This window comes from Natrix helvetica, assembly GCF_964273705.1.
Source record: "Natrix helvetica genome assembly, chromosome: Z".
NCBI classification, from domain to species: domain Eukaryota; kingdom Metazoa; phylum Chordata; class Lepidosauria; order Squamata; family Natricidae; genus Natrix; species Natrix helvetica.
In genome coordinates this window covers 25,563,620-25,575,769 of record NC_138554.1, presented here as the reverse complement: position 1 = coordinate 25,575,769, position 12,150 = coordinate 25,563,620, and the positions used below count along the sequence as shown (strand labels likewise).

At 43.5% G+C, this 12,150-nt stretch overlaps 1 protein-coding gene across 3 annotated transcripts in view; it reads right to left on the bottom strand.

The window, feature by feature from the left end:
• Positions 1–12,150, bottom strand: part of PTPRH (protein tyrosine phosphatase receptor type H) — a 70,180-nt gene that overhangs the window by 6,702 nt on the left and 51,328 nt on the right. For all 3 annotated transcript variants that reach the window (XM_081933223.1, XM_081933224.1, XM_081933225.1), the window contains 4 exons: positions 5,556–5,646; positions 3,189–3,265; positions 964–1,098; positions 110–232 (listed from right to left, as the gene is read on the bottom strand). In XM_081933223.1, coding sequence (XP_081789349.1) covers positions 110–232; positions 964–1,098; positions 3,189–3,265; positions 5,556–5,646 — 426 coding nt within the window. The remainder of the gene's footprint in view (positions 1–109; positions 233–963; positions 1,099–3,188; positions 3,266–5,555; positions 5,647–12,150) is intronic.

Below are 12,150 nucleotides of genomic sequence, written 5' to 3'. Positions count from 1 at the left end.
TCCTTGGGATGGCTAGGGTGGAAGTCACTCTGAAAAGGATTGATCCATGGAGCACTTGTTATTGTACTTTAACCTCAGGAGAAGGTAATCTCAAGTCTCTGCCACTCACCCGCTTGATACAGAAGTCACGGATGGTCCAATCAGAGAGGATGGTTTCTGTGATAACAGATACAGTAATATCATCGTAGGTGCAGGGTGTGTAATCCAAGGGCCAGTAATGCTCACATTTCACCTGGCCAAGAGGAAAAATAGGACATTTAATGGCATTTGTAGCACTGGGACAAGAGGTAAAGTTATTAGATGCCTGTCAAATTTGGTGTCAACTGTCCCACTGAGTCACCTAGCAAAGAAAGACTCCTGGCCGTTTGTTTTCCCCAAGACTATTCTTCAAATGGTTACAGAAGTAGTTTAAGCTGAATCTGAGGAAAGCAAATGTCCTCTCTCCCCACCCCTGGCCATCCCCTGGTTATGTGCAAATATCCAACCAGCTGCTTGTATATTGTTTAGGACAGTGGCCCCAAATCTTTTGGGCACGAGGGTCCAGTTCCATGAAGAGAGGGCTTCCACGAACCAGAGGATTGTGTGGTTTCGCCTGCGGCCTGTATCCTCCGCTTGTTTGCATGGCCTGGTTTCTGGCATGCTGTGGACTAATGCTGGTCCACAGATCGGGGGTTGGGGATCTCTGGTTTAGGAAACAGGTACTCGGTTCCCAGCTCTGCACATCATTACTTGACCTTGGTTGGCTGTAGCTTCTCACAGGGCTCGGATGGGCTTTTATTCCTACCTTCTTCCTTACATTCCAATCCTTCCCTCTCCTCCCCCATCTCCACCCCACCCCCCACTCGGCTGTCAGCTCATGAAGCTTGGATGGGTGAGATGCAGCCACGACATTTGGATTCTGCCACAATTAAAACCCAGCCCTGCCTCCCTCAAAAGGTATCTGAAACAAAGAGCCGTTCTCACCCGTCCGTTCTCAACACAATTTGTGAGCATGACTATGGTGGTGATGCGTTGTTCCCATATCATGCGCCAGAAGTCATGGAGTGTGGCAGGCAACGGACCCTGGGCTGCGATGAACGCCTTTTCCTTCTTGTATCCCTTGGGAGGAGAGAGGTGTTATACCAATTTATATGTACATATACACAAAAACATTTCTATGTTTTTAAAACCATTTTCGCGTTTCTAAAGCTGTTTGTATGTTAGGATCAATGTTGCCTTGGCCAAAACAAAGCCGTGAGAATCGGGAGAAGTGAACAAAACAATTGTTTCAGAAAGACAGAGCCTTATGGTCCTGCACTTGGGCTGAAATCGCATTACTTCCCATTAAGTCATTAGGAGTACATAGGCTTCCAGACTAATAGATCCCAAATAGAAGAACTCAATTTAGAGATGACCTAAAAGCAAGCACTTTAATACGTGGTGCTCATTTACGACGACTACTCTGCAACGTGACGGGCAAAGCCAAAGCAGACTCCCAAAATGGCCTTTGTTAAGTGAAGATGAAAGGTTTGGAGGAGGGGGGGGAATAGAACCCAGATTACATTAGGCATCCAAGGCCAAACATATATTGCATCGAATGGAAATAATACATCCAGTTAGCAGTATCAGTGATGGAAGATAGGGAGAGGCAACTATTTTCCGGGTGGGAATCATATTTGGTTTTTTGGCTGTGGGACCGTAATCCAGAAAATATGTGTATTAAAAACAACTGGATCCAGGACACAATTGTCATTAGCACTGTATGATCAAATGAAGTGAAGTTGGCAAAGTGTGCAGCAGCTACCCAAAAAGCCAACACAGGTTAAGAGAGGGATAGAATCAAGATCACGTGAAGTGTTGATGCCGCTTTATAATGCCTTGGTGAGGCCACACTTGGAATACTGCATTCAGTTTTGGTCGCCACGATGTAGAAAAGATGTGGAGACTCTAGAAAGAGTGCAGAGAAGAGCAACAAAGATGATTAGGGGACTGGAGACTAAAACATATGAAGAACGGTTGCAGGAACTGGTTATGTCTAGCTTAAGAGAAAGAAGGACTAGGGGAGACATGATAGCAGTGTTCCAATATCTCTGGGGTTGCCACAAAGAAGAGGGAGTCAACTTATTCTCCAAAGCTCCTAAGGGCAGGACAAGATGCAATGGGTGGAAACTAATCAAGGAAAGAACCAATGTAGAACTAAGCAGACATTTCCTGACAGAACAATTAATCAGTGGGAAAGCTTGCCTCAGAAGTTTTAGGTGCTTCAAAACTGGAGGATGCTTCAACACATCCAGAGAACACCAGGTTGGAGAAAGCTATGATAAAGGCTCAGCAAAGGGCAACTAAACTGTCACACTCTGCATTCATGATTCCTACTCCCTGGCAGCTACATATCTAGCTCTGTACACAAGAGAAGGAACAAAGACATCCATTGTGCTGCGCAATTATAATGTGCTAGCCTTGTTTGTCCTTTGTAAATAGGGCTTACTTTCCATTAAGCTAAATTAACTGAGTTTATTTACAACAGCTACTGTATAAAGGCTAAAAACATATGAAGAACGGCTGCAGGAACTGGATATGTCTATTTTAATGAAAAGGAGGACTAGGGGGTGACATGATAGCATGTTCCAATATCTCAGGGGCTGCCACAAAGAAGAGGGAGTCAGTCTGTTCTTCAAAGCACCTTCAAAGCAGGACAAGAAGCAACAGATAGAAACTAATCAAGGAGAGAAGCAACCTAGAACAAGATAAATTTCCTGACAAATAGAACAATTACTCGGTAGAACAACTTGCTTCCAGAAGTTGTGGCTATTTCAATCTTGGAGGTTTTTAAGAAGAGATTGGCCAAACATTTGTCTCAAATGGTATAGGGTTTCCTGCCTGAACAGGGAGTTGGACTAGAAGACCTCCAAGGTCCCTTCCAACTCTGCTATTCTGTTCTGTTCTGAATATGGCTATGGACCATTATTTAATCCTTTCTCCCTTCTGTCACACTAAAAATGGCAATTCACTAGCAATTATGAAAGGCTTCTGGATATAACACCTAATACCAGAGTTGTACATTTTTCATCTTGGCATTTAGGGTTGATTTGGAGTACTTTAAACATGTTCCAGAATGGGTTACTCGGGGACTCCAAATTGGCTTCAATCTACTTCTTCAGCACTCTTAGCCCACATTGCATCCCCAAAAGGCAATAGCGAAGACATACAGGCATGTAGCTGGCATTGATGTAGTCTGAATAGGGATCTTCTTGCTTGAGGGTGAGCTGGACTCGTGCATGGTCATCTGTGGAGAAGAACCAAAAATGTCACTCAGGAAAAGGCTGATAGCAAAAGAATAGCACTGAAGATAAGACACACATAGGACCTCGTCTTTCCAGTTGAAATCCAGCATTGTCTCCATTACTGTTCTGAACCAGACTTCCTTAGAAAGCAAGAATCAAAGTCTTGGTCCTGGCAAATGAATTCCTTTCATTCACAGTCAGCAAGGCTTAGCAAACAGTCTTTCAAAGGAATGTTTATCCACACACACCTTATCTCATTTGGAGCGCTTCCAGATAACTAGTTTCCAAATACAGAGCAAGGCAAACTTGGCACAGAGTCTCTTATAGTCACAAACAGAACTTTCCACTCTTGAAATGACCGAATGAATTGTTTCCTGCAAAAGCCCACTCCATGTTCGCTCCTCTCTTTTTTCCAGTGACATGCGGTGAGGTTTATGGCTGGCGAGGCTGGTGACATCATCAGGAAGGCGGGGAATGGGACCATGTGTGCAGGAGGCTGAGGCACCCTCAGCCTCCTGCACACGTGGTCCATTACCCCACCTTCCTGAGTCAACATGAAGGGAACCGCAGAGCGTGAGCCACGGGACCGCGGAGCGCGAGCCGCGGTCCCCTTCATGTTGACTCAGGAAGGCAGGGAATCGGACCACGTGTGCCTTTTCCCTTTTTCCTTTTTTTTCTTTTCATGATGAGAGCGGTGAGGCTCTGCCTCCCCTGCCTCCCCTGACCGCACGTCCCTGCTTTTTTCCTATGGGAGGGGCCAACCAACTCCAAGGTCTGGCTTTACTCCTAAGTCGACCCCACACTGGGAACAGGCTCCAGCTGTTCTTCTGCCTCACTACTGTCTCTCTGCCTCTGATTCAGAGCCCTTGTCTGAGCTTTCCTCAATCCCCCAGGACTGGCCCATGTTCCTCCCCAACCTCCTCACTGTCTGTCTCTGCTGCCAGCTCTGCTGGCTGCCAGTGGGCCACAACAGTTATATTACATTGGTCCAGAATCCTAGATAAGGATCAGTGATTCTCAAGCACTAATGTAGAGCATTTTACATTTCCTCTGTGGAATGGGGATATTGAATTGCATCAAAAACAATTAGATTTGAATCAGATTCCTGTTGTTCAAAATTCAAGCAGGCTCTTTTATGTTAAGTATATTAGGGATGGAATTCTAGAATGAAAATACAGGCAAAGGTGGCCAAACACAGCTTTTGGAATGCTCTTTAATTCCTTTAGCAGTGCTGGCTATAAGAGGCACCTGTATTTCCTTCTGGATAATGATACAACATGCCCTCTATGTATATATGTTAGATAGAGATATCTACAGGATGGTCAAAAATAACAGGATGATGGAAAGGGCTTGGATCACACAACCATTAGTTTAACCATTTGACCCTTTTGCGAATACCCCTGGACTGTGATGCCCTCCTCCCTCAGTGTGTGTGTGTGTGTGTGTGTGTGTGTGTGTGTGTTATACAATGTAGGATGTAGTGTGGAGTCCCAGGAGCTGAGCCCAGAGGACAAAGAGTCAGCAGAGTTTGGAACGTCTAATAGGCAGGAAGTGGGCAAAGATGGAACCTTCCTAGTAATTCAGAGAGTATACCTATAGATATGCAGATTGCGGTTTTAGTCTGGCAAGATTCTGTCTGTAGACAGAACAACAATAAATAGCAACAGCAATAGAAGCTCCATAGTGCTTTGCAGCACACTCTCAGTGATTTACAATGTTAGCATATTGCCCCCAACAATCTGGGTCAACATTTTGCCAACCTTAAAAGGATGGAAGGCTGAATCAACCTCGAGCCAACCAGGATCAAACTCCAGTTTGTGGGCAGAGTTAGCCATTGTGCCACCAAGGTTTTATATGCCACCAGAATAACGATACTCCTCAGAAGCAACTCCATGTGTCATCCTTTCTGGGGCCTCACATTGTGTTTGTGTAGTAGTGCACAGGGAAGCACAGGGCAGATTGCATGTACACTATTCTGGGTCTTCTAAACATGAGAGAGGAGGGCTTACAATGGACCTATTCAGTCATTTGATTTGATGCCATTGGGCATCAAATCACAATTCTCAGTTCAAGGGGCTGCTTGACTGTATCTCCTCCAAAGAAGCAACCTTGGCCTTCTTTAGTCCAGTTTTAAACTTAGTCCTTGTTTTCCTCCTCCATCCCAGACTGGGTCTCATTCTGGTTATTTTCTTGCAGATGGACAGTGAGCATGGCCTTCCAATGGGTTCATTCCAATGGGTTGAAAAGAATAAACTAATGAAAAGGCCCATGAGGTAAGGGAATGGGACTTACATGGCAGAACGTTACTATAGCGATTCTTAGCTTGATTTTCTTGCTGCTGGGCTACACTCTGGAGCTGATCTGTTCCTATGTCCTGCAGTTGCTATTATGTAGGCAAGGAAAGGAGAAATATTGACTCAGTAAAGCAGAGCATAGAGGACTTCCAAAATAAGGCAAAGCAAAAACAATAGGGAAAATAAGCTGTCGAGCAAGAGTGTTATAGTATTGGAAATTGTTTTCCTTTAAATAACAGAATAACAGAGTTGGGAGGGACCTTGGGGGTCTTCTAATTCAACCCCTTGCTCAGGCAGGAGACCCTATATCATTTTTGACAAATGATTGTTCATTCCTTTCTTAAAAGCCTCCAGTGTTGAAGCATTCATAACTTCTGGAGGCAAGTTGTTCCACTGGTTAATTGTTCTTACGGTCAGGAAGTGTCTCCTTAGTTCTAGGTTTCTTCTTTCTTTGTTTAGTTTCCATCCATGGCTTCTGGTCTTGCCTTCAGGTGCTTTGAAAAATAGGTTGACCCCCCCCTTCTTTGTGGCAGTCCCTGAGATATTGGAACACTGCTATCATGTCACCCCTAATTCTTACTTTCACTAGACTAGACATACCCAGTTCCTGCAAATGTTCTTTATTTGTTTTAGCCTCAAGCCTTCTAAACATTTTTGTTGCTCTTTTCTGCACTCTTTTCAGAGTGCAGACATCTTTTTTATATTGTGGTAACCAAAATTAGATGCAGTATTGTGTGGTCTTACAAGGCATTATAAAACAGTATCTCGTGATCTTGATTCTATCCCTGCCCTTCACTCCTTATTTTCAACTTTTTTCCGATGTGTCTGTTCAGAATAAGTCCCACAAAGTCTATTGAGGCTAAATACTAGCAGGATGAGGATAGACATCCTCCTGACCAATTGCTTTGCAGTTGTGCTAGGTTACAAATCCCATCATCCTAAACCATCATGCCTTGAGATTGATGAGCACATCAGTTGTTAAAGATGCAGAGATTTATTAAAAATTGGAGTGGTCCAAGGCTATTTTATTTTAAATCCACCCAAAGCAGTCATTCCTTTGCATCCTAGATCAAAGTAATTAGAGATAGTCCTCGATTTACAACAGCTCATTTAGTGACTACTCAACAACACTGAAAAATGTGACTTACGACCGTTTTCCATACTTACAACCTTTCCAGCATCCCCATTGCCACGTGATCAAAATTCAGACTCTGGGAAACTGGCATGCATTTATGATGGTCGCAGTGTCCCAGGGTCATGTGGTAATCATTTGCGGCCTTTTGACAAGCAAAATCAGTGGAGAAGCCAGATTCACTTAGCAACCAAGTTGCTAACTTATTGACTGCAGTGATTCACTTAACAACTGTGGCAAGAAAAGTCATAAAATGGGGTAAAACACACTTAACAAATGTCTCACTTAACAACAGAATTTTTGGACTCAATCGGGGTCATATGTCTACCCGTTTCTTCTCTGTGCTTGTTGTCCACTGAAGTCAGTGATCCCATACGTGAGAAACACAAAATACTGAAAATTGATTTCCTTGAATGAAATTCTGAACCATGTTTTATGGGATCCAGTTGAGGGGTGCAGCTGGACCATTGTTTCCCTTCCTCACCCAACCTATACTCCACTTGGAAAGAAAAGACTTAGGGATCTTAAAATAAGTGAAGCCAGATTGATAATTAACATCTGGGATCCATCATTCATACCAAGGAAAGGCTTGCCTAGTGCCAGACAAATGATGCATTTCAGCAGATATGGGGAAAAAGTTATACAAGAACTTTTTATGCAGTTATACAGAGGACCACTGAGCTACGATGCTGTTGCCAAATCTTCCCCATGGCAGCCACAAGATGAGTGGGCTTAAACTGCCAGAACCCCAGTAAGCATAGCTATTGCCGAGGATTCTGGAAGTCCCTAAACTCAAAGGCTAATTGGCCTGATAGGTGAGAAAATGTGTTGCTCAGTTTATGTAAAATGTCAATCAATCAGAGTAGAGCAGAGTAGACCTTCGAGGTCTTCTAGTTCACCCTACATTGTGATGGTGAAGCTATCATGGGGAGCCATATTTTCTGGCACACTGGCCATCAGCTCCGGTGTGCATGTGCACACAGGCCAGCTGATTTTTGAGCTTCCAGAGGGCTGGGGGTGGCCGTTTTCACTCTCCCCAGGCTTCAGGAAAGCCTCCGGAGGCTGGGAAGGGTGAAAAACAGGCCCAATGGGCCAAACAGACGTTTGTTCCCAAACTTCCAGTTGACTCGTCGGGGCCGTTTTTTGCCCTTCCCAGGCTTTAGGAAAGCCTCCCAAGGCTGGGGAGGGCAAAAAAACGCCCCCAATGAGCCAACCGGAAGTTCAGGGATGAACTTCCTGGAAGGAAGTTAGGAAGTTTCTCCAGGTTGCTTCTCTCCTTGATTAGTTTCCATCCATTGTTTCATGTCCTGTCCTCTGATGCTTGGGGAAATAATTTGACCCCCTCCTCTTTGTGGCAACCTCTCAAACTCAAGGAGCTGCTGATTCAGTTCTACAGAGGAATTATTGAATCTGTCATCATCTGCACCTCTATAACTGTCTGGTTTGGTTCTGCAACCCAACAATACAGACACAGACTTCAGAGGATAATCAGAATTGCAGAAAAAACAATTACTACCAACCTACCTTCCATTGAGGACCTGTACACTGCACGAGTCAAAAAGAGGGCCGTGAAAATATCTACAGACCCCGCACATCCTGGACATAAATTATTTCAACTCCTACCCTCAAAACATTGCTATAGAGCACTGCACACCAAGACAACTAGACACAAGACTTTTTTTTCCAAACGCCATCACTCTGCTAAAGAAATAATTCCCTCACCACTGTCAAACCATTCACTAAGGCTGCATTACTATTACTATTAGTCTTCTCATCGTTCCTATCACCCATCTCATCCCACTTATGACTGCAGGACTGTAACTTTGCTGCTTAAATCCTTACAATTTATATTGATATTGATCGTTTCCTGATTGCTTATTTGTACCCTATGACTATCATTAAGTGTTGTACCTTATGATTCTTGACGAATGTATCTTTTTATGTACACTGAGAGTATATGCCCCAAAGACAAATTCCTTGTGTCCAATCACACTTGGCCAATAAATAATTCAATTCAATTCAATTCAATTCAACTCAATTCTATTCTAAAAAAGAAATCCTGGAATGTCCAAAGAAGCCTCTTTAAGCTTCTGAGGTCTTTAAAAAAAAGAAGCTATTATGCCAGAATTTTTAACAACTGTCAAAAATGGAAAATGACTCTTTTCCAAACATCATTCTTGCAGGGCATTCTTTAACAAGATTTATTGAGATGAATAATATGAGTTTATAAAAAAATCCAACAATTGGAATTGCTGATAATGGGGATATATGCAGTGGGCTGCTTAAATCACAAACACCTCAGCTTATTAGTTTGGAAACTCTTATACGCAGCAAGAACAGAATTGCTAACAAACGGAACAAAACTGGTGACATATTAATATAAAAAGCTCAATATGATATAGGATGTTTGAGTTATAGAGCCCTCATTTTTAACAAACATATTTCAAGGTATCATGAGGAAAGGGATTGATTGGATTAAAACAAGCTGATGTTTACTTGTTCATTTCTGCAATGCATGCCTCAAATCCAATTGAACCAACTGGAAATTCAAGCTTTGCAGAAGTAAAATTGAAAACCCCAATAGTTTCTAAGAACGGTGGAGTGCGGTGGTTGCAAGTTAATTTAATAAGTATCAACAACTCAAGTGCTAACACTTGGTTTGCCTACTCTTTCTGCATAGCTGATGTTTGCACTGTTGGGAACAATATATTTATAGATATTTCACAAATGCGAAGAGAAACAAGAAATGGCTAGGTGGTGATTTACAAACTGCCCCTCCCACCAAGGAAAGCAGATTGCAAGTCGCATCAAGGAATGCTTCCCATGGGGAGCATATATAAATAGATATACAGGTGGTACTCGATCTACGACCACAATGGAGCCTAACATCTCTGTTGCTAAGTGAGACGTTTGTTAAGGGAGTTTTGCCCCACCTTTCTTGCCACATTTGTGAATCACTGCAGCTGTTAACTTAGTAACATGGTTGTTAAGTGAAACCGGCTTCCCAGATTGATTGGCTTTGTTCATCAGAAGGTCATAAATATGAAGCTTCTGAATTTTGGTCACATGTCCATGAGCTGGCTGCAATGGTCACCAGTGTAAAAAACGGTCATAAGTCACTGTTTTTCAGTGCCGTTATAACGTTGAATGGACACTAAGCGTACTGTTGTAAGTCGAGGACAATCTGAATAAGTGCTATATTAGAAATCGTACTGTTCTGGCTTGCCTCCTCTTGCCCCTCCCCACCTCCCTTGGCATCTCTCAGGACTTTCCCAAAATGCACAGTCATTCTTTTTGGGAGCTCTAGGAGTTGCAGACTCCATCCTCCTGGGGAATGTCAGGTTAATAGTACTCCAGGCAGTGTTTTTGTGCCGTTGTCTTGAGGGAGAACATAGAAATCTAAATCTATTATTCAAAGCCCCAAAGGGGAAGTTTAGGTCTTGTGAAGGTTCTCAGCCATCCAGTTCACAGTTGTCTCAATTGTGCTTTTTTCTTCAAAAGGCAACTAGAGTTGCATTCAGTTCTGGTCGCCACAATGTAAAAAAGATGTGGAGACTCTAGAAAGAGTGCAGAGAAGAGCAACAAAGATGATTAGGGGACTGGAGACTAAAACATATGAAGAACGATTGCAGGAACTGGGTATAAGAGAAAGAAGGACTAGGGTAGACATGATAGCATTGTTCCAATATCTCAGGGGTTGCCACAAAGAAGAGGGAGTCAAACTATTCTCCAAGGCACCTGAGGACAGAACAAGAAGCAATGGGTGGAAACTAATCAAGGAAAGAAGCAACTTAGAACTGAGGAGAAACTTCCTGACAGTTAGAACAATTAATCAGTGGAACAGAAGTTGCCTCCAGAAGTTGTGAAAGCCCCAATACTGGAAGTCTTTAAAAAGATGTTGGATAGCCATTTGTCTGAAACGGTATAGGGTTTCCTGCCTAGGCAGGGGGTTGGACTAGAAGACCTCCAAGGTCCCTTCCAACTCTACTATTGTATTGTATTGTATTGTATTGTATTGTATTGTATTGTATTGTATTGTATTGTATTGTATTGTATTGTTTTTTTTCTCCTTTGAGGAGGAAGAAGGTGGCAACCTTTGCAGCAGTTCCAAGAAGATTTCACAACCAATTGCACCCTGGGGGTGGGGATCCTTGGTGCTCTCTGGGTCTCCTTGTTTTCTTGCAGACGTTTCATTACCCAAACTAGGTAACATCATCAGTGCTAGTCAACTGCACCAGGGATGGTATTCACTTAGCTTCCCTACCGGTTCGCAAATGTGAGCTCACTTTGCTCTCACATGCAACCTCTGCGCATGCTCTCAGCCTTCCCTGCATGCGCTTTTGGCTAAAAAAGGGGCCCAAATGGGATGCCATAGAGCCGGGGCAGGTGGGCAGGGCCACTTGCAATTTCCACTACTGGTTGGGGTGAACTGGTCCCAACTGGTAGAATACCACCTCTGAACGGCACATTGTTTCAGATGATCCTGAGAGGAAAAAGAAATCCCTGGAGTGGCCTCAACAGCTCTCAGAGAGAGTGCTAAGGATCAGATGACTACAAAGAAATCCTTCCATTCCCTCTCCCCATCCTCTCAGAACCTATCCTCCCCTCCCCCACTGTCTAGTCGAGTGGTTCCCAGGCCCCACACAGAGGGGGGGCAATTTGATTTTTAATGGGGGCAATTTGAACCTTGCTTAAACCAAGTTAATGGCCTTTTTAGGCTTAGTCCGCTTGATGTAAGTTCAGTTTTTGAGTAAAATAAGAATTATATGTTGGGGGGGGGAGGGCATCAGGATTTTAGAGATGCTTAGGTGGGGTATGGCCCCCCAAAAAGGTTGGGAACCACAGGTCTAGTCTCAACTGTCTGTACCTATCCTCCCATCCCCCCAGCACCAGAACTGATGAAGTTTCTTGGATGAGAAGTAAATGTCTTCTTTTTCTTCCTCAGAGAGAATAACAGAACAACGGAGTTGGAAGGGACCTTGGAGGTCTTCTAGTCCAACTCAAGCAGGAAACCCTATACCGTTTCAGACAAAACAGTTGTCCAATCTCTTCTTAAAAACTTCCAGAGTTGGAGCACCCACAACTTATGTCCTTCTACTGTTTAATTGTTCTGTCAGGAAATTCCTCCTTAGTTTCTCCCCTTGATTAGTTTCCACCCATTGTTTCTTGTCCTGCCTTCAAGTGCTTTGGAGAATAGGTTGACCCCCCCTGTTCTTTGTGGCAGCCCCTGAGATATTGGAACAGTGGAAAAACAACAACAATAACAGCCGAGTTGCCTTTTAAAGAGGGGGAAAAAGCACCTTTAAAGCCACTTTAGAGGTTCTTCTATGGAACATCCCAGTGAATATTTGAAGAATATAAGCAGAGCTCCTATTCCCATTTATCTGATTCCTAGGGCCCTGAAGTGTGGGACCTGGAACTTGACACCATATGCAAAGTGGAGTCTAGCCAATGTAGCACA